General features: G+C 39.7%; 1 protein-coding gene across 10 annotated transcripts in view; it reads right to left on the bottom strand.

Annotated features, from left to right (window-relative positions):
• Positions 1-22,533, bottom strand: part of PLCB4 (phospholipase C beta 4) — a 187,259-nt gene that overhangs the window by 74,186 nt on the left and 90,540 nt on the right. For 9 of the 10 annotated variants that reach the window (XM_083857441.1, XM_083857442.1, XM_083857439.1 and 6 more), the window contains 4 exons: positions 10,515-10,615; positions 8,295-8,375; positions 7,936-7,995; positions 6,580-6,723 (listed from right to left, as the gene is read on the bottom strand). In XM_083857441.1, coding sequence (XP_083713567.1) covers positions 6,580-6,723; positions 7,936-7,995; positions 8,295-8,375; positions 10,515-10,598 — 369 coding nt within the window. In that variant the 5' untranslated portion in view covers positions 10,599-10,615. Of the gene's footprint in view, positions 1-6,579; positions 6,724-7,935; positions 7,996-8,294; positions 8,376-10,514; positions 10,616-12,898; positions 13,019-22,533 lie in introns of those variants that run through there. The other variant, XM_083857443.1, reaches the window with a different exon arrangement.

The following is a 22,533-nucleotide window of genomic DNA, read 5'->3' as shown; positions in this document are numbered from 1 at the left end:
CTTCATTTGGAACCAAACACCTACAGATCCATTCTGATCTGAAGGCAATGGATTAGGACTACACCAGATATAAAAAAAACTAATATTCAAAATTAAGGTTGGCCAGCACTCAGCCCTGGAGTTACTTCTGCTCATCTAGAAAAGCTGCCAAAAAGGAACATTGCTAGAAAAAAACACAAGTGAAGAGAGAAATCAATACACTTAGCGCTTCCCAAATGATTTTTTGCAGGAGTTGTCGTGATGGTTCCCACTTTAGAGGTCTCTCTAACCTTTTGTCAGTGTTAATGCCTTTCCCTGACAGAGATGCCAAATCAGGAATTGCACTCCCTTGGAGCAAAAGAGCACAAACCTACAGCCAAACACAGATGAGCCACAAAAGCATCACATTTTTGCTGGCAGCAAGCAAAGGAGGGACCCAAGAGCCTCTATCCAGCTCTGAGTCATCTTTACATTGGCGTGATGTGCCCTGGGCAGGACGAGGTAGCTCCAGAGCCACGTCTGCCCATCTGTGTCACGCCACAGGGCAGCATCTGCCTGCCTCCCCTTGGCATGGGGCTAGAGCAGGTTCTGCAGTGTTTCATCACAGGCTGCCCGTAGTTAGCAGCTGGCCCCACATATCAGCCAGGAATACAATAAAAAAACCAAATTCAACAACACATTCAACACACTCAGATTTTTGTCCCTCTGAGCAAGAATAGTCTCCAATTAGTACTGTCTTCATACTTGCTTTTAAGGTACTGTGATCCAATGCAGAGATACTCACAAAGTTCAATATCAAGATGGCAATATATTGTTTTCCTGACAACAAACCATTCCCAGATTTAACGTACACTCATCTGATGACCTTGCAGGAGGCATGAAAGACGGGCTCAGGTTTTTCTTAGCTAGCACACAGACAAATACAGCAGCAGCCTTGCTTGTATTCTATGACAGCACTCCTTATTTTACAGATAAAGCTGAAAGACCTGAAATCTATGTAAGTAACAGGGATAAAGATGCTCAGATCTCTTCTTTCATGCTCAGCATTTTTCAAATCACTGCCTGTGCAAAGGAGGAAAATCCTAAAACAAGTGTAATTCTGAAATGAGGTACATAGGAAACACTTTGGTCCTAGGAAAAAAATGTTTTTGATAGAAATCAGGGTACATTGGATTCTTACTGATGCTAGCACTGAAAATTTTCCAATTTTCAAAATATGGTTCAGTGCCTTTAATCTGTCGAGGTAACTCCTGAATGACACCTTATATACAAATATTATTGCAGATCCATAGAGAGATCTGGGCCCTGATATGTAATCCTTGAAATTCAAGTAATGAAAAGAAAGAAAACCAAACACCAGTGCACCTTAAGCTCAGACCCCCTTAGGCTGACACAAGAGGCTAAAATCTACACTGCAAGCTGGAAGAAGCACTGTGTTGTTTTTCTCTGACAAGATCAAACACTGTCAACCATCTCTAGAAGGAGAAGGAGCATGAAAAATCAATCAAAGAAGCACTCTCTTAGGTTTTGCTGTTGGACTGAAATGCTTCTGAGGCACTTAGTGACCTTGTGTTAGGATCACCGATGAAACATGGGCCGAACTGGCAGGGTGCACAAACAAGTTTGGCCTTTCAGCTCTATTTTAGCCATCAACCTTTCATTTAGGCAGGGTTAAAAAGGACAAGAATTATGAAAGGTTAAAAATCACCATAGCCGACAGCTAATGAAATTCCAGACAAAGACACGCATGGCTTATTGACCAATAGGGTCAGTATTACCTAGACCTCTTGAGATTCTACCTTCCCTCTTCCAGGGAAAAAGTCTCTCCAAAGTTGCACTTCACTTATTCCAGGCATCAGGAAAGCCAGGGAGGCATTGCCCTCTGATTTTGGTGTTCAGTGTCTGGGACTGGCTGCCAAGGGCTCCATAGCCTGAAGGCTCAGGAAGCCCACAGAGAATTGTTTCCCACCTCTCTCCAAGACAGACGTTGGCTGGCAGGAATCCCTGGCACTTGCCCTCAGCCAGCAGATGTCCCCATTCTCTCAATGTAAACATCTCAAAACCCCTTTCTGCTCGAAGAAAATTACCTTTCCTCTCACTCCAGGCAGCCACAGCAAGGAGACCTGAGGAGTGACAGTGCCAAACCTCTCCCCTACCCTGACCAACCGCAGCACTGATTTTTGGCAGGATATCACTGTGAGAATACTGCAAGTATTTTTGCAAAGATAAAAGGGATCCTTCTGACTTTCAAGTATTCCATCAGGAAAGCTGAGGCTCATGTGCTCTGTACTGGGAGCTGCCCAATGTGTCCAGACTGCTACCACACTTCAACAAAGCTTCCTACACTAGAGTGGCTTTTCCAGCATTGGAGAGGGTCTACTCTGAAAGGAGGTGGAAGAATCACTTTGGCTGCTCTTGTATGCAAACTAAGAAAAACACAGCTGAGCTTTCACAGTGAAATCAACCTCCTGGCTATGGAGAACCAGGGCTAAAGTTGTCAATTTACTGCTAATTCCACAGTGGCACAGCCAAGAATGTACATGAAGATGCAAAAAAGCACATGCAAAACACCAATAGTTAATTGCAGGCTGGGATATGAAGATTACTCTAGAGAACATGGAATAATATACTGGGTACAGGTATATTGTGGTCATACAATTAAGGCAGTCATGATATTGAAATGTTTATCACATGGGCTATGAGACATGAGCCACATACTTCCACAGTGGGACACAGAGAACAGCAGCAAGGCTTCTAGAGATCTGTTCTAGAGTGTTTTGCAGGGTCAATCAGGCTCGGCTGGATGGGCAACCTGGTCTAGTGGAAGGTGTCCCTGCCAATGTCAGGGGAGTTGGAACTGTATGGTCTTTAAGGTCAACCCAAACTGCTCTATGATTCTATGAAGCAGAATTTTTTTATAAATCGAAGAGTTTTATTAGTAGAAACACCAACAAAAGTGATCAACCTGAAGTGCTTTGTCTTACCAGAACCATTTTAAACTGAAAACCAAAAAAAAACCTCATTCCAACTGAGAAGTGCAGAAGTTTAAGAATGTCAAAATGAAATGTTTTCAATTGCAGTTGACTTCCATGTCATGAATACTGTTAGCTGTGTGATAAAGCCTGCATTTACCTTTATGCTGTTTGTCAGTGTGTGAGTAAATAAGCATTTTAGCACTTTCTGTGCATTCTGGTGCCTCACAGGTTAACCATCAAAGTGTGAATCAGTGTCTCAGTAACACAAGGGTAGAATACATCTATTTTCTGTCAAATCCAACTAAAGGTGCAAAACCAGTGTAAAAGGTTTTACTCTTCTTCCCACCCTGTCTCTCCTATGGCTGTTCCCATCCCAGATGCACTGCCAGAGGAATGCATCAGCACTTCCCAAAGCCAGATTATCTTAAACACTGGTGGGAGCTTTACCTCTAAATATGATTTTAACATTAAGGCTCTTCCTTGAATTGAATTAGGAATGTCCACCGAACCCCTCTGCCAGCAGGGCATGGGGAACAGCACTTTCAAGCAGACAGACAAAATCTCTGAGGTGGAGAGATGGTCCTTTCCAGGAAAACAGCTGGAGCTGGTAAAGAACAACCACCAGGGTAAATTCACCCCTGATATTCACTAATATTAAATAATGTTAAAGAAGCTGACTTAAGGTAATCTTTTAAGCTGAACTCCTTAATGCATTGCCAGAGTGGATGAGCAAAAAGACAAGAAGTCCAGATTTTGGGTTGCTGAAGTACAACAGCTTTACTGGACTCACGCCAGTTGTTGGATAGGCAGCCCACGTGCCAAGGGCTGAGGCTTCACATCAGCACTAGATGCCCCAAAGAAATTCATCTCGAAATACTCACTGGCCTTTTCAACTGTCCTAGACTGAGGAAAACAGATTATCCAATTACTAGGGCACAGAAAGTCCATCTGGAAAGTAAAAAAGAAAAATGCGCGCATATGCTCTCATCTTTAATATATGTGTGTGTGTGTGTTTGTGTGTGTTAATTTTAGCTCAGGATAATTTATATAAACTGATTTAATTAGGATTCCAAACATCAGGTTTTAAATTCCACCTTTTACAGTCACTCTCTACTATCACAGTGGAGCTGCTTTAGGAGTGGACCATGACAGCTGCTTGCAATCAGAGACAGAGTACACTCTATTTTGTGGTTGTTTTAAGAGTGGAAATGAAAACCAATTTCTCAGCTGAAAACACCAATAAAATTTAAGTAGTTAGAATGTAAATACCAGAGTTGGAGCTTGAAGACAAGTGGAGAGATAATAAACACACTCTTATTGCTGGAGTAGCTCTACTTGGGGCTCAGCAATGCCTTGGCTAGCCCTGCTGAGCAACAGGGGCACCCCCAGGGACTGTCCCACTCTGCCACCCTGTGCCAGGGACCTGGCAGAACCTGCTTCCCAGTGGTACCACTCCTTTCATGGATAGGCTGAAAAAGCCAGGAATTTCCAACAATTTTCTTCCTCATGGTTACTCAGTCCCATTTTAACCCAGCATTCAATGAGTAACAATTGCTTCTTTTCCAGTTGTAAACCATTACCTACAGAAGCAGAACCTTTCTGGCCAGAAAAGTTCTGAGCTTTTGTGCTTGAATCTGCCACTCAATTCCTTCAATTTAAAGTATCCCAATTAGGTATAGAGCAATGCTCTGTTCCTCATGGCAACGGGGGGACAGCAGAAATCATAGGTTTCTTACACCATTTTACAGCCCTCACATATATCTGGGCAGTTTAAGCTTCAGTCATTGTCCTTTCTCCTCTAAACTCTTGCCTCTGTCATTTTAAAGGAGGGACTTCTATTTAAGCATGGATTAATTTGAGGCCTATTTTAAACTGCAGTTAGCAGCTGCACAGCCACTTAATGCCATATGAAGGCTTATTTCTTCTTACTGTGTCCCACAAGGAAGATGTTTTCTCCTGAACAAAACAGGAAGAATTAACCAGGAGCACTTCTATGTGCAGATAATGCCTAGAAAATTCTGTTTTAGCACAGAAATGCAGTAGCAAGTTGATGTATTTACCATATATCAAAGGTCGACACAGTACAGGCCAAATTCCCCAGTGAAGGCAACTTAGAAAGCTCTACATTGATTTTTTGGCCTGATCTGCTTTATGCTCTCCCTTGTGCCTCAAACATATCATATCAGATGAGGTGGATCATCACTGCTGACAGTTCTGGGTGTATATTTTGGTGGAAAGGCTCCCAAATGCAGGACTCTGACTTCCATGGGCCTCTCAGAGCCTGCCCACTGCAGCATGACACACCATTTCTGTAAGGCTTGGCTTTAATGAGCAGTGCATCTTTTTGACAGCGTAATTAGCTCATCTCTTGTGACAGTCTCTGTAATGGGCCAACATTCTCACAAACCAATTAGTCTAATACAGCTTATTGAGATCTAATGGTGGCTGAGAAACTTAACTGCAGCTGTTTTCAGAATAAATCTGAGATGCTGCTGGGTTAAGTATGAAAGTGAATGCTGCCAACATCTCCTTTGCTTTGCTTCTTTTTTCAAATACTTTCAAAACATAACCCTGGCACATTGTTTCCCTTAAATCCTGCTGAAAATACACATAGTTAAATCAATTTAGTGTATCCATGTAAGTTATACAAGTATTTCTCCTACAAAGGAGTTTACTCAGCATTGCCAGTGCTTCCAAAGGTATGAATCCAAAGCAATGATAAATAAACCAGGTCTGGCAAGTGGATTTAGTGATGTTGCATTCAGCAAACAGTTTTAAAGAAGAGGATTTACCAGGTGTGTGATACTGATCACTATTTAATATTTATCTCACAGGCAGAACAGATTATAATCCTAAATACACTAAATACATACAGACAGAAAAAAAAAAAAAAAAAGCAAAGAGTGTGCCTCTTAAAACCCCATGAATGTTTGGATCTCAGCTAGCAGTGTACTATCAGCACTCTGATCAGGTTTCTCAGAGCAGTTTACAGCTCAGTATCAGGGCAGATGGAGCTCAGGACTTGCATGTGAACTGCAATCTCAAGCTCTCAGGAAAGATGACGTGTTAAAAAAGCACCATTGTTTCCTTAAGACTGCTCCATGTCAACGGGAAACAGAAAAGAGCCTGGGTACACCGGGATCCCCATAACTGTAGAGAATTTTCTTTCCTGCTTTTGTTTTTTCAAATAATATGAGCCACACTATACAATTAGGTTATCAGAACAGAATTTTAAAGGGCTGAACTCCACCCACCAGGAAAATGGCAGTAATTGAACTTCCCTTCAGCATCACAGGCCCACTGCACCACCATCACCTCTTCTGCTGAAGCAGCCCCACACATAGACACTGAACAGCCAGGGAGTGCTCTGTCCTGTATATAATGGTCTCATGTCTAATTTTGATAAATCACTGTGCATGCACAGGCTGAAAAATCACTATTCCCTCCCACCACAATACACAGACATGCTCCACGTGGATGTTTGCTGTCCTTTGGAAGAATAATGAGGCAGCAGACACTAAACTGGGTATTTCAGTCAGCCATGCAGGCAGACTTAGGGAAAACAATTGAGTACTGCTGATGAGTTCTTCTTTCAACTCCCAAACACTGTTTAATTGTGAAATACCTTGGCTATTTCTGTGTTTTCTGCTACCATGAAAGTGAAGCTGATGTTCACCAGATCTGTGCCACTGCAAACACACACTATCCGTCCTTCCAACTCATTTTCTGATTTTCCAACAGCCTCAAGTGCAGTCAGTATTTTGGGATCCTGTGAAACAGAATAAGGAACTTGTTACATTTGCAACACTTCTGTTATGCAAGGCACTCTGGTAAAAATGCATTTTCACCTCCTTATACACCTTTAAACCTTTGTAATCTTAAATGAGTGCTTTCACTTAGAAACATTGTGCAAACCTGATAAAACAATATATTCTAACAGTTAGGAACATGATTGTGAGAACTCATATTTTCATCGTGAAAAGGAAAAATTAATCACTCCCAGGAGTGGAAACAGAGGAACAGTACTAATCTCTAAGTTAATTATTCCAATCTAGTTAAGTCCATAGTTCCTGAGAGTCATCGACGTCTGTGACTTCTTGGCTGTTTCTTAGCGACATGTCACACAAGCTGTTGGCTCTGCTGCTGGAGATTTAATGAGTATATTTTTTAATATTTTATTAAAGACAGAGCTGAAGTCTGAAGCACAGTGGTGTGGCTGTCAGCACATGGAGCATGGGGTTGTCTACACCTCATGCCCCTTCTCTGTGGGGCAGAAATCTCAATTTGTGGATTCCCAAGAGAATTTCTAAGAGATAGTTACCTACAGTCAACACAAAACCACTTAACATGTGCAAGTGGAAATGCAGGAAATACAAATCTTCTAAACTGAAGGCCTGGTGGAAGGAGAGCCACAATTCAGTGCAGAAAATCCTGCACATTCCTTCTGAATACTACTGAGCATATTTCCAAAGTTTTGGAGTTCTCCAGAACTCCTAGCTAGTATTTCTGCTGATACTCTTTAAAAAGGCAGACTGTGACCAGCTGCCCTCTCTGACCACCTAAATGCATGAAGAAGGATGCAAACAAATCTTTCTACATTTTATGTCAATGGAGTAAGAAGATAAAATAAATTCAAACAGATAGGAACAAAATATGGAAAATTAAAGGGTTTTTTTCAGATCCCTAAAACAAGTATCACAATAAACTGTTACAATATAACTAAAAATCTTGATATGTGCTCTTAAGGTCTGTTCAGCTTTCAGTGCATCTTGAATCCTGTAGAACATCAGAAAGACCTGGTGAATGAAACTTCCCACTGCAATCACAACAAATCACTTCAAAACTTCAAACTTTAGGCTATGACTGCAAAATAAAAGCTGTGTTGCTTGCATTATTTCAAGAAATGAATGCCATCCTGCATTTCACCTTCAGTTTTAATATTCTTTGTTTAAATGAAGAGTATAAAGTAACTATAGAGTACCTTTGGTACAGCTCCAAAACGAACACTGTTGATCAGGGAGCATTCTAATACCTGTCCCTCCTGAAAAGATAAAAAGGGAACAAGTTCAAAGGTCTGCTGAGACATACTTCAGTTGGAAATTTCAGCAAAAACAAACAGTGAATTTATTGGCAAACACTGTTAACAAACACTAAGCGGTATATTTCCCTTTAATATCAGTTAATTCCCTCTTAAATGCTTCACTTCTGTCAATTCTCAAAGAATAGGATGAAGACTAGTTTTGTAAATAAACTAATGCAGTATTTTAGATTTTTAAAAACCAGAATATAAATCAAGTGCAATAACATATAATATACATTCCTGATGTAATTGTTATATACCTTTCCTTCACTTTTCCAGCTCAGAAAAAAACCAAATTCATCTACTTGGAAGAGACAGTTGCTTTCAAAGACAAAAGATTCCTATAGAAAAGAAAATACAGACCATTATTTTAGTCAGTTTGACAAATATCAATTATTTATCATTTAAAAACAAAGGACTGTTCTGTTTCTTCCTAAAGACCCTCCTGCAGAATTTGCTGTTCCCAAAAAAAAAACCAGAAGTGAGAGAGGCAGGCTTTTAAAAAAGAGATCACTTTTAATGATTTGTCTTCTTGTTGATGCTTGAGACACTGGAATGCACATAATTAATATTTTCTATCTCATTGCAACTAAATGAAGATGTTTTATTTAATTAAAACAGCGATTCTTACCTAATAAAAAATCTTAATGAAATGGAACTTAAAAAAAAGCTATTGAAAATTAAATGCTTTAAGGTAAAAAAAGATATAATTTTCCAATGCCACTTTCAGGATCAAATGGCCACATTTCTTTTTAATGTGCAGAATTTGGGAAGCACTCTTCTGTCGCACTATGGCAGTGCACATGCTGTGAGTGCTTTGCAGCCAGAATATCTGACAAGCAGAGCTTGAAGGATATTGATTTGTAGAAGAAATCAGGAAAGAATGGCATTCCAAAGAAACTAGGCAAGGCAAAAAAATCAGATTAGCTGAATTTAAAAAGAAATTTCCCACACACACCTCCAGCCTCAATTAGAGCATCATAAATTAAGCTTAAATGCAGGAAAACAGTGTGCAGAATCAATCACTTCTTCAAGAAAAAGAGGATCCAGAACCCCCTGACTTCCTTAATTGAAAACTGAGGCGCATTTGTGAGAAGAGTCCTCTGTGAGGAAACAAACCAGACTCCCAGCTGTACCACAGAAAACCTGGAATAAACTGCAGCAACACTTGGAGCAGGATCACAGGATGGACAGACAAGGTTTTGCTCCACAGGGGGAAAACAGGACTCCTTTCTATGGGGTTCTGGGGGCAGCAAATTCAGCTGCAAGGAACAAGACCTCGGTGCCAGCTCCTGGCCCCACGTGTGCCCACAAGTGGAGTCTCCCAGAGGTTCCTGCTGAGAACAGAATAAATGGTACTGACCTTGTCCCTGCCACCACATCCCAGGTGCTCACGGAGTGTCTCTGATGTCATACTGAAATTTGAGCACTAAAAAACTAAAAACTCTCTTGTGTATCTGCCCATTTTCTGTTTCTTGGTGAAGGTGCAAGAGAATAAACACAGGCTGTGCCCCCTCACTTAGCTCCTCACAGGCTGTTTCTGGAGCAGTATTTGCTGAAGGAAAATAAAGCTTTTCTGAGCCGCCTTTCAAAAGGAATTCCATGTCCACCAGTATCTATTTCATTTATCTGGCCCCAAATCTGGAAATACAGGGTAAACCAACTATCCCTATCTTGGCAGGCCTCATGATAAAAAAATACCTTTTACTTACATTTCAAAAGATAAGAAAATACTAATATCCCTGAAGGCACTTTCCTTCAACTTATAGAGATTTCCTGTTCAAACAAGATTAAAAATGGACCCTGATAAAATTATTCTTCCCAGCATATCAGTGCTGAGTATAAGGTAAACTTCTCAGCATTTTATTTCAGCTGCCTGTGTAAAATACCCTGTTTTGTATTCCTTTAATAAATGTGGATTAAAGCATAGCTGAAAGGACGATCATAGTAATCATGTTTCAGATAGAGTGCAGATTGATTTTCTAAAGAAGATAAAACCACTCCAGTTCTCAAATGGTGCATTTGAATCAGAATATTAATGTTTTGTGTTCCCTTACTTTCTGTTGTAATAGGCAGGTCCTGAGTTTATATATTTTAAAAAAGCAATATTCTCCCTCCCTCCATTTGATAGATAGCAGGAAAAAATAGAATGATTCACTTTGTTTAATAATGTGCTTTATGAATCTGCAAAGACGAGCGTTTTATACACGTTACAGATATTTTGATCCAATTCTCCCTTTCTCTTCCTCAGGGTTTATGTCAAATCAGAGGGATTAAATATATTTTAAAGCTATTTCTTTTAAAAGAAAAAAAAAAAACACATATAGCAATAAAGTGTATTGGTATTGCCTCCCCACAGACATTTCTGGGGATGTTACAAGAAAAAATTAAAGTTTCTTTGTGTACAATGAATGCAAAACCTGAAATAGTCTAGAACTTCCGCATATTTAAAAGAGAATAGCAAATGAAAGGCTTCTTACCTCTTCATATCTATCAAACACAGCACCATCTTGCATAAAAGAGGGAACTGGCTTCTGCCAGTTAAATTCATAAGGTTTTGCCATGATTACAGAAGAGAAACCTGAAATGGAATGGAAAAGCACAGTTCAATTACTGTCCTTCAAAAGGAGTATTTCAAAGGCCAAGCAGGATAAAAAGTGGCTTGTAGCTTTTCCTTTCATACTGAAGTACTAAAAAGTCGCAGTGCATTTCCAAATCAAGAACTTTCCTCCTAGAAGTATTTTTGTTTCATACCTTTAAAATGGAAAATACTTGTAAAAATGTGTGCATGAACTTAATTATTTGAAAAACCCTTGCACTGTAACTTCTAGAGTACAGTGAGGCTGGGATTAACCCAGCTCTAGGTGACAGAATACCACAACCTGTAATGCAGACAAATGCTCCTTTTTTACTGGAAAACATCAGATGCTACAGAGACAGAGTGTATCTTTTCTTAACATCCTAAACTGTATGCTACAGAGGCAAAATACAATTTTCATTTCAAATTTCATTTATGTTAAGTAAATTCCTGGGTATTTTCAGTCATATTTTATCCATAACTCAAGATATGGATAATATAGATCTCCAAATTCATAGGGAAAAATAGTGTTTAGAGGTACAGGCCATTAAATAAAACTAGGTACTTGTATTGCACACTTCTGCAAGAGAACAAATGTGAACAAAAACGTTAATATGTTTAAATGTTTAAAATAAAACCCAGACATTATATTGTATGGACATTACAATAAAGACAGCAAATTATGCAATAATCTTTGCAATGCCTTCCAGGTTACATTGGAAGGGGCAGAAAATGCCCCAACTAAATACTCTGAAATACTCAAGTTCATTTAATCTGGAGCTGCTGCAGCACAGGCACAAGACCCGGGAAGATTTGTCCAAGCAAGAGGAATAAAGGGTCTGCATAAAACTCCAGGGAGAGCATGACAGCCTGGGCAATCCATGCAGACAGATATGTCTTCTTTGGCTGAATTTTACACCCAGAGTAAATGCAAGTACTTAAAAGAGTTTAAGAACTTTGTAGTATGTCCCTTGTCTTTCTTGCTTTCATTCACACAAAACATCAAACAAGAAGAAGAATGAGAACAAAACAACTGTTAAAAGACTCTGTCCAACATTTGCTTCAAGAACAGTTGTTTTGGTAATTTTCTACTGAAAAAATAACCCTACTACTGAAAACATGCAAAGTATGTTTTCATGTTAACCCATCTCCTGCCCTTTTTTAGTCATTGATACAGAAATCAAAAATACAGTTTGAAAGTTATTTATACATGTCACCATTAAGAGTTTATTTTCATTGAAAATGGGATGAAAATTCAAAATAATAGATCTCTGTTCCCTAATCTTTAAAAAAAAGGCTAAGGATATTTAAACTATTAGCCCGTACTTTTTTCTCCCAATGAAGAGATGCTTTGAAGGAAATAGATAATCTATATCCAATATCTTATCAAAAGCTCCCTTGTCTTTTTGCCAGTCCTGTGCATTTGGCCCTTGCCACTTTGTAAACAAGGAATATCATTTTATTCATGAGGATTATGAGATGTTTTGAGATTCTTTCAAGGAACATGCAAAAATTTTTATTATTATTTTTTATTTTTAATACATATAATTCTAATGTCTCTTCCAGTTAAGATCAGCCTAGAGCTGCTTTTCCCTCATGCCATGAAGAAAGCTGGATAACAGGACAGCCACCCCACTGCTGTAGCATGGTGGGGTCATGTTCTATGCAGCTCATGGAGTTCACACAGAATAATCACAACAAATTGGAAACTTAGTGGTTGTTCTTGGGGCAAAGGAAACTTAAAACATACGCACCTGAAGTGATAACCACTATTTTTATGGCATGGTGGTTGTTCCCCTATCTATTTAAATGTTTTTTATTATCAGAATGGTCTCAAGAAGGAAAGTTCATTCAAATACAACATTCATGCAGCAATAAATGCTTCCATCCTTCTGGGAAAAATTGACACATTCTGTGCTAAAACATCAGAAATGTGGTGGCACTTTTAAGGCTGTGAAGAACACTCCTCCACAGTCCCAAGCCTATATAAATGGCTTTTACCTGTTTACACTGGTGCTGAACCCCACACGAACTGAGATTTAATACCCTACAAGTTCTGCAACTGCTCTGAACTCCCATGTAAGGCACATCCCAATGCTCCTTCCAGCACCTGGCACTGTGAAACCTGCGTGTAAAGAGCACACCCTTAACTCGCAGCAAGACTCATTACCTTAACACTACACACTACAGCTTGGTTAGCTTGGCTGAGCTCATCATCCAGTTACAGAAACACAGCTCTGCAAATCCCTCCTTCACAGGGGTCTTCTCCTTTATGTGGGTACTCACACAGTCTGATGAACTTGTTACTTCATGGCTGAGGCATTAACTAGAAGGAGCTCCTCAGTTTGTGCTGCAATGCGCATTTTTCAAACCTCGCAGTCAGCCCGAGCCCTCTGCACTCTCCCAGCTGCCTGTCTGAAGTCAGGGGTCTGGACCAGGACACAGACACCCAGCACCACCCCTGTCACAGGAACCAGATGACAGCCTTTCATCTTATTTGCATAACCTCGCCGTTCAGCGGCAAGAAAACACGCCTGATTGCTCATCATCCATCAGGCAATCGAGTTCTCTCTCGGGGACTCCAGCCCGCTGTTATTTACCACCTCACCGAGCTCTTCTCGAACTCTGCTCTCACAGGTCACTTCAGTTTACAGATGAACGGAGACAGATGAAGTGTGAGGGAACGACAGCTCGAGTACACGCAGGGAGGAGTTGGAGGGATTGTAACAAACAACATTTTTAAGCCTTATACTTTGGCAGCTGTGCAGAAGGTGAAGAAAATTCTCTCTGCCTTTAGAGAAGCTCTTTTCAGTCTCTCACATTTCTTACATTTCTCTCAAAAATCCTTTTTTTTCTTAACCCTGTTAGCTTTTAAGATCACCAAACTAAAATACAAAATATCCCCATGTCACTCTTTGGACCTCTGTTAATCTTAATCAATTTTTTAGCAGTTCACAGAGAGTGGAAAAAAAAACCCAATCCCAACCAGCAAACCCAAACAGACACAACATTGTAGCATTCATATGGCTGCAAATAATGTGCATGCATATATCCTCACTATGATGAAAATCAAGAATTACCCTCTTTAGAGAAATCTAATAACAATGAAATGTGTGAAGATTCAACTGGGAGACATAGAAGGTTAAAGAACTAAATTTAAAGGCAGCAAAATTTTAATTTGAAAACTGAATTCCTTTAAAAATTGAAATAAAATCTTCTTACTAACTTAAGAGTTCTCAAAGTATAATAACTCCTTTGAATACATACCATTCAGAAAAGCAGAAAGAACACTCATATAAATGCACTTCAGGACTTAATTAATGACTCCAAGGGAGAGGCAGGTGAAGTGCAGTAGTTAAATGCCTCGTGCAGTATCTCCCTTTCCTTCAACACTGATTTATGCCTTGAAGGCATGATTTGGGTCACATAAAATTCACCTGGAGTACCCAAAAAGGGAGGACAGAAAATTAACCATCTCCAGAAGAGCATTAATTAACACAAAAGTCTTCCTCTTTTGTAAGCTTGGCTATACTAAGCTAAATCTGGGGTGTGTGGACTATAAATCCTGGGTTTTTTTCATTCTTTGACCAAAAGAAGGACAAGGTGTGGCTGAACAGGAGGAGGAAAGGATTCTGTTAATATGAAGGAGACAAATGTTTGGGGAAAGAGGTGATATTCTAAACCAACCCACAGGGCTGGCTAGCATGATGGATAGGATACTCCTTGGATCCCATAAACATCCTGTCAATGTTGAGACACTGCTGGAAAGGACAGCAGAGTTCCTTAGAGCTGATCCTCCCATGTTTCAAACACAGAAACTCACAATTTCCGCAGTTTGCTTAGCCCCGAGTATCATAACAGGACCTGTAAATTTTCTTTTTAGTCATTATTATTTTTGCCTCTGGAATGAATCCCTATTTGCTGAGTGAGAGGTGAGGAGGCTCCACACTCTGTGTTTGCCATTTCACCACTTACCTCTTGGAATTACAACCAGCTACACTTGCCCCAGTCACTGTCTGTGTGGGTTTCAAGTGCAGCACCCACCCAACACTATGCTGAGTTTAGTAATCTTGCCCAGGAATATCTTTATCTTACAGATGCAAGGAAGCAATTAAAAAAGCCCTAAAAAAAAGAATTTATTTCCCATTCCCACTCACCCCAGGACATCCCCTCCACCTTGAAGTACATATAACCTTCACCAGCACTCCTGTTTGGTAAACAAGATTCTTCATTACAAAGACAACCAGATCTAGATCAGCAGATTTCTCTAACTTTTGGGGTTTTTTTATGGAGTTCATCCCAGTCCAGCAAGTCTCCCTGCAAAGCTGTGGACTAGACTGAAAATCCATCTGTCCATGAGTAAACAGGCAGTGCAGCACTGAAATTCTTATAAAAATGCCCCTTTCATTTTTTAATGAGGCTTTGAAGTACTTTTGTATTCAAATGCTATAAATATTTCTAGAAACTTGAAGAAAATTCAGATCTTCGTGTATTTACTGCTCAACGTCAAATTCATTTGGTCATAAAGGTACTGACATTAACATAAGCAAAATACAGAGACAGGGGGTTTTTAAACATGAAATCTTGGTTTCAACTCTAGAACTTAAGATTCAAAGTTTTAAGAAAATAAAAGCCACTATAGCATGAATCCTATGCAAAAATTAACAGGGAGAGCCACACTGCTGAATTTCTGCAGTGCCCACGCTAAACCATAAAACAATTCCAAGATTTCACAGCTTTCCAGGCTGTTCCACAGTAAAATTTTGCTGGTTTGTTTTGGTTTTGTTTTGTTGGGGTTTTTTTCTTTTTTCTTTTTCTTAAAATAGTAATTTTTCAGCAGGCTATTTTTAAACACGTTATCCCACAGCTAATGCAAGCAACTTAAACCAGTTCTCCCCAGAACAAGGTCCAGGAACAACAAGAGACATACAACAGGCGCCTGAGTATGCATTGTCTAGCAATGTCTCAATTTCCATTTTGTCTCATTTTCCATTTCATTTTAATTGCTGGAATGCTCTGGCATGCAAGGGTAGCTGAGGGGTTAGACCACAACAAGAAGGGGTCTGTTCTGGGCTGATCTTTTGAGATTTCCCCCAGTACAGAGCTCAGAAATGAGTACGTGCTCCTGGTCCTGCCTGTTCCTCAGTCACCACCTCTGATCCTAACAAGTAGAATTCCTAGGATAAAACACAGGACTCAAACATCACCTCCCAGCTTCCCCACTGTTTTTGGTTTTTGTCCTAATGGCTTCCTAGTTTGTTCATATCTAGAGTTTTCCCCAGCCTTCCTATTCATTTGAAAACTCTCATTTTTTTGACATAAGTGCTTACCACTCATCCTTTTTTGAGGAAGAGACCACTTGCCTTTCTGAGAAGTGAATGGTGTATAAAGAGACATGCTGGTTTTGTAAAAAAACTTATTCTGGTATATTTCCAACAGGATAATTAAACTACATTCTGACAATTAGAAATACATTTAAATCAGGCCATTATGGAAAGCTGCTGAGATGATTCACTCAGGTCTAATTCCTCACAAACTTCTAAATTACAGACATTTCTAGGCCCAAGAACGCAAATTATTTCTCTGCTCAGCAGCAATACAGAGCCACTGGAGCAGGGTTTCCCTTTTGAATTGTTCACCAAAGTCATCTGGACTCATTACAAATCTTTGATAGGATTGGGAAGAGTCCTTGTGTGCCACCATTGTAAACCAGCTTTATTAGTTTCACTTCCTGACCAAAATGAGCCTTCAGGTAGATGTCACTTGGAATGCCTGGAAAAACAAAAATAACGCGGCAATTGCAACACCAGAGTGTTCAAAACAAAAAAAAAAGGTAAAATTTTAGTCATTTCCAAAAGAACTTCTAGAGCAATAAGAGAATCTATGTATACTCCTAGAAAAAGATATGACTTGAATAGTGAGCTAAGATGCAGAGCTATCATAACTGGACATTACTAAAAACTTATATGTTAAAAAATACTAAACTAGTCACACAAAACTACAAACTTCATGGACGAAGTAAAGTTGTTTTTATTATTCTTTCCTTCCAATGATAGGAAATTTGGTGTTCATAGTCTCAATTTTGTAAAGCAAAGGTGAGAGGAAAAGGGAAAAGCAAAAATCTCCCCAAGGGATTATTTCAGAAGGGAAAATGCTCATAATGCTGTGAATTGTACAGAGGATTTAGCAATCTGACTCATCAAAGACAGTAAATGACAATAGATTTTCATTTACACACATTATTCAGTATGAATCTAAAAGTACCATTTTGCTCTAGATCTTTCAGGTAAACATCATCTCATAATGTGAGCATGTAATGAGGAACCATTCCCTAGAACCTTCCCTGTTTTGTCTCATTCCAATAATATGAACCATACAAAATATTAAGTTGTCTAAAAATGTGGAAAGTGCTACATGTTTATCTTTAGTCAAGCAGAAGTCTTAGAGGTGTTAGAGATTTGTTTAGTATAATATCAAGTGTCCCATTTCCTGGAAGCCATCTCGTCCTCAGGTAGTAATAGAGAGCAAATTGGACTCTGATGAAAACAAGGGTTTATGTAATCGCTGCCAAGATCCTTCCTGAACTGCTATAGCATGTGATGGATGTATACAATGTATCTGGATTTAACCAGCAGTGACTTTTATTAAGTTTAATTACTTCACTCGGTGGCTTTCAATAGAAGGCAGTTTTAAAACAAAGGCTACTTCATGGAATAATAAAACAAACAAACAAACAAACACATAGCAATTTCAAAACATCTCAAGTATTTCCTGACTTACTGAAGCTCAAACTTCCTCTTTACAGTTTTGTAAACTCTGACATCTTGTATCATTACAGCAATGAACTCTAAAGGAATGGGATTTGTCAGATTTATTAAAAAACAAGTTTTCAATATGGTGTTTGGGCAATTAATAACAAACTTAATTTGTACTGGTGTTTAATCTGCTAGGTAACACATCTTAAGCCAGTGAGTAGCATTTCTCACTTTTTGGTACACCTGTAAAAAGTGTTCGTACAAATTATTTGAATTAAAATCATGGGCAATTTTGACATTTAGGACTTCAGTTTCTTCTTTTTAGCTTCATCCTGGTGCTTTGTGCTCTAAAAGATTTCAAGCAGAAGTGGTTCCTGTATTTTAACATTATAGGAAGACAGGAATAAATGTTTGAAATTAAAATTCTAAAAAGAGTTCCGGTGAGAGTACAGATAAACACCAAACAACCTCAGGTGAGCCTCACTCCAATTACAAATGCAAGAGTTTGGGGATCCAAGGACATAAAACAACTGCAAGATTCTAAAACTGAATTATTAACTACAAATCCCATGAAAACAAACTTCCAAACTGCATTAATATCAGCAGTCTTTCCTTTTTTAGTGCAAGGAAAAGTTTTGGAAAGAACATAATGTAGTACCTCAAACAAAAATAAAACAAATTACAATTATCAGCTGCTCCACGACCACATCCTGAGGACACAGTTGTCTGTTTCCAAACACTGACAGAGGCCCAGACTTTGTATTAATAAAATGCAAAGAAAGGTCAAGATCATATTTTTGTAATAACTTCTAAACCCCTGCGTGTTTGAAATAATCCCTCTTATGGTCAGGTACTTTAGTTCAAACCAAACTTTATTAAAGTTTGGGCATGATTTATTAGGATCTTTTTCAAAATATATTAAATATATATTCAGATATATTAAAAACTAATAAGCTGTGAGGGACATAGATGTTGCGTTAAAATCTAAAATTAGGAAAGTGACATTTTAATTTGCTGATTTTATGGATGATTTCTGAGAAAACAAAAGCGACCCACATTGCTGGCTCAAAATTTCAGACAAGGCTAAGGTGATCTTTGGCAATTGTTCCAGCAGTCTAAAATGCATTAACATCAAAAACCTGTGTTCATTATTTACAGTTGGCAGTCTGCTAAAAGTAGGTATTTGTTGGAAGTTTAAACTAATTACAAATTTCTTGGTACCCTGGATAAAGCCTATGAACTACAGTCACCATGGAAATGCACAGGAGATTTATACTTTTAAGATTGTCATCGTACAGTTTAACCTATGACACTGGTAAGAAGATTTTGGTCAGAAGATGCAATGCTGCTCAGATTCCACCTCAGCATCCACCTTCCACCCTAGAGACAGAGGGTTTTGCATTCCCTTCTTGAAACTGGAGAAGATAATATGGAATGAAAGGCGACATAGACCTGCCATCTGCACTTCATCAGTTCCTTCCTTCTTTCCTTCCTTCCTCGCTCCCTCCCGTTTGTTTTCATCTCCCTTTGTCATCACCCCTGAGTCAATCTCAGAGGTAGGGGAATGCAGGCAGGGCATTGTCAGCTGGTTGGAATGGAAATTCTCCACTCTCCTTCTGCCCAGGCCAGCAGTGAATCCAAACCTAGGGTAGGAGAGATTTTTAGGTGCAGCTTTTTTTCCCCGCTCACTTCTGTGACAGGCCCAGGCTCAAGCAAGTGCAGCAGCAGAGCTGTGAGCTGCCCTTGCTGAAGTGTGGCTGGAGCAGACTGCAGCTCCCCATGAAGATTTTAGTTGGCTGGTTTCATTTTATCTTTCTGCCAAGATTTCAAGTTCACATCACAGAAAAAAATACCTCTCAGTCAGTATCAGGAAAAGAAACCATATGGGGCTTATAGCGTGTACTTCAACACTCCTGTGCAAAAAGCAGATCTGGGAATCAGAATGACATTTAAAGGATGGGGGAAAAATATTAATAAGTGCCTCACCTAAACCCTGTTGTAGAGGTTCAAGTTGTCTATTTTTCTCACCCCAGCCACTCTTCCTGTTGTATGCAAAACCAACACTCATCATCAATTGTTCAGGAAAAACACATCTCCTTTGGGGTAGGTAGGAGTCAAAGGATCCAGGCTGCAGTTAGGGGAGAGCCAGACAGCTCTGGAGTCCTGGATGGACATTTTGCTATTTCCCATTGAGGCATTGATTTAGAAGAATTAAAGACTGTAGTCAAAATAGATAGTGCTGAGATAATGTAGCTAAGACTTCCCTTTTGCTAACAGAAGCCAGACTGAAGGAACTGATAAATCGTAGAAGGAACTGATAAATCAGAGAAGCTGTCAAACTAGGCTTTTGCATCCTGAATAATCAATAGACCCCATGAATACAATACAATCATAAATCAAACAGTCCTGGAAAAAAACAGGATTTAGCTGTCACGAACATTAAAGGTTAAAAAGTCAAGGGAGGAAGACCCATCTTTCTTCATCATTTTGGGACCCCACCCTATAAAAAAGACCACCGACCCATTTTAAAGAACAAACTATGCATGCTTAATGGCTTTTTGGGCTAATTACCATACGAAGCAGGGAACGGGAGGTACCAGAGTTATGAATATGCATTTATGTTTTGGGTATTCAATACTCCTGTACATAAAACGACCCTGTGATGATCTGTAAACTGCGCGTGTGTTTTTGGGAGCTATCCCGCACACTGCCCGGCGTCATAATAAATATACACTTTCTAACTTTAAACTGTTAGAGAGTCTTTGTCCGTCATAGTTGGATATTGGTATTAGATCAATATCCATAGTTTTTTTAATAAATCACCATTCTCCTCTTCCTCCCTCTAAATAGGCTAACAAGACTTGTCTTAATTACAGAATTAGTGATGCTAAGTACCCCTTTCACTACCAATAACACCCAGTGCTAACTCATTAACAAAGTGAGCATTTTGCTGAAGATGGGATTGTCCTGGTTCTACACACAGTGCATCACAACTAGGCAAGGCTGAAAATAAACTGCTGCCTATAATTTGGAAATCCAGAAGCCCTCTTTCCAGCAGGATAAATATGGACAGCCATGTTGGAGGTGCACGAGGTTATCATTTATTTATATCTTTAATTTCATAGAGAAGCAAGAGGAAAAGCAACAGATTCTGAACTTTCATTATGGTAGGTAGGTGGCAAAGTAAGCATTTCTTGTCAATTTGTTTCAGCCACATTTCCTTTTAAATGGTTGCTGTGCCACTGCCCAGAAGCTCTGAAAACAATAGGAGAGATTGTGCAGAAAATGTGACCAAGGATAAAGAAAAAATATCCCCGATCCTTTATCTGGTAAGTTCATAGTTAACCACAAGCAGAAAATAGGAATGCATAAAACATCACAGACTCTTTCACTAATCTCTGCCTCAGAGAACTCCTGCAATCTGCATATTCATTTCTACTAATCAAATATTAAAACAATTCTCTTGACATTGTGCTCTGTTTCCTGTCACAGCAGTCGCTATCCAAGTGACAGCTGTTGTCTCTTTGGGGCAAAGGGAGGCTGCCTGAGACTACTCAGAACTTTATCTGATAAAACAGTTCAGAGTGCTAATACAGTCATTATTGAGGCATTCAGCTGTTTACATTGCTTCAGAACAGCACCCCTCAAATGTCACTCTGAATATTAATGTATGGCTTGTTGCAGAAATACGGTAAAACCAGGCATGTCAGCTATTAAAGAGCGGGGTGGGAGAGTGTTCCAAGCCAGAAACCTTTCAAATCTTCCTGCTGGATGCTTTTTGGCTTGTTCAACTATTCATTATATATATATATATATATATATATACATATATATGAAATTTCTGAAGGAAAGGCATCTCAATTTTTGATTGCTCCAAGTGGATGATTTGACAGAGTATTCCTAAAGGGATAAAAATAAAAGTGTTGGTATGTAACCTATTTGTCCAGTATGGAGACAGAAAGGAGAGCCAGCCTGTCACTCAGGAGTGCTGGTATGGCCTGCTGGCCCACACAGCCCATTTGGAACACTTCTTTGACAGCTCCTAATAAACAGCAAGATCTACAGCATGCTGAGAAATCCCATTTATTCATATTTTTCTGGGCAAGCTGGCGACACCAGAGTCAGGGGACGTAATTTCTCTGGATTCCTAACTTTAGGATGTAATTTGAGTGTCAAGCAGCAGAAAAGGAGAGGAGCAGCCAATACCTCTCCGAGCTCCTCCTCCTCCTGTTCTTTCTTGTCACCTGCTGCTGTGACCCCACTTCTGCTGAGGAGGAAAGGGACACATAGCACAAGCAGAGGACAGGGAACACACCCACACAGGCAGGGAGATGAGCAGCACTTTCTCCTCTGTCCCTGGAGAAGTGAGAGCATGCATACCATGAGGACATTCCTGACTCCAGGCAACCATCAGGGCAGAAAGAAGTGAAATGGATGCGTGGGGGAGAAAGAGCATAAGAATTGAAAAGAGGAGGAAGGAACTAACAACAGGAAAAGATACAGGAAGCAAGGATGGGGTGTCTGGCATTGATGTGGGCTGAGGCAGCATGACATGGTGTCCGAGCAGACCAACACAGCTAAAATCCAAAGGGAAGATGGCCACACTTTCACCATGCTAGAGAAGAACAGCAGATAGCTTGGGAAAGCTGAAATGGAAATTATTTGGGATAGCACTGGCAAGGCTATTTTTAGAGATTATTCCAAGTATGAAGCTGGTTTACTGCAATATAGCTGGAAAGGAAGGAACTGGGTGGAATATATACTAAGAAAGACCAACAAAGCAAAATGCTGGTGTCTGTGTGTGGGGGAGAAAAAGAGAGAAGTGGAAAGAACACCACCAACATTCCAGGCCAGAGGGAGGTCATTTATTGTGGCAGCTCAGGAATGGGGATGGCAGGGCTCCTGGAAGTGAGGAGTTAGTATTGCCCCAGGTTGCAGACAGACCAACGGATGAATGGGGAAGAAACTGGGAAAGGTGAAAGAACTGATTCTAGACATGAGGGTGGAGGTCAAAAAAAGACCAGTCTGTTTGGAAGCCATCAAATTCAGTGGGAATCAACAGATATAGCCAGTTACATCATAAAAATTGATAAAGGGATCCTTGCTGAGACAGAGAGAAAATGTTTTGCCATTTGCATTGGCTGGATGAACTGAAGTGTTCTCAAG

Source organism: Zosterops lateralis (genome assembly GCF_965231275.1).
Source record: "Zosterops lateralis genome assembly, chromosome: 3".
In the NCBI taxonomy this organism is placed as follows: domain Eukaryota; kingdom Metazoa; phylum Chordata; class Aves; order Passeriformes; family Zosteropidae; genus Zosterops; species Zosterops lateralis.
This window is presented reverse-complemented; position numbering and strand designations above follow the sequence as displayed.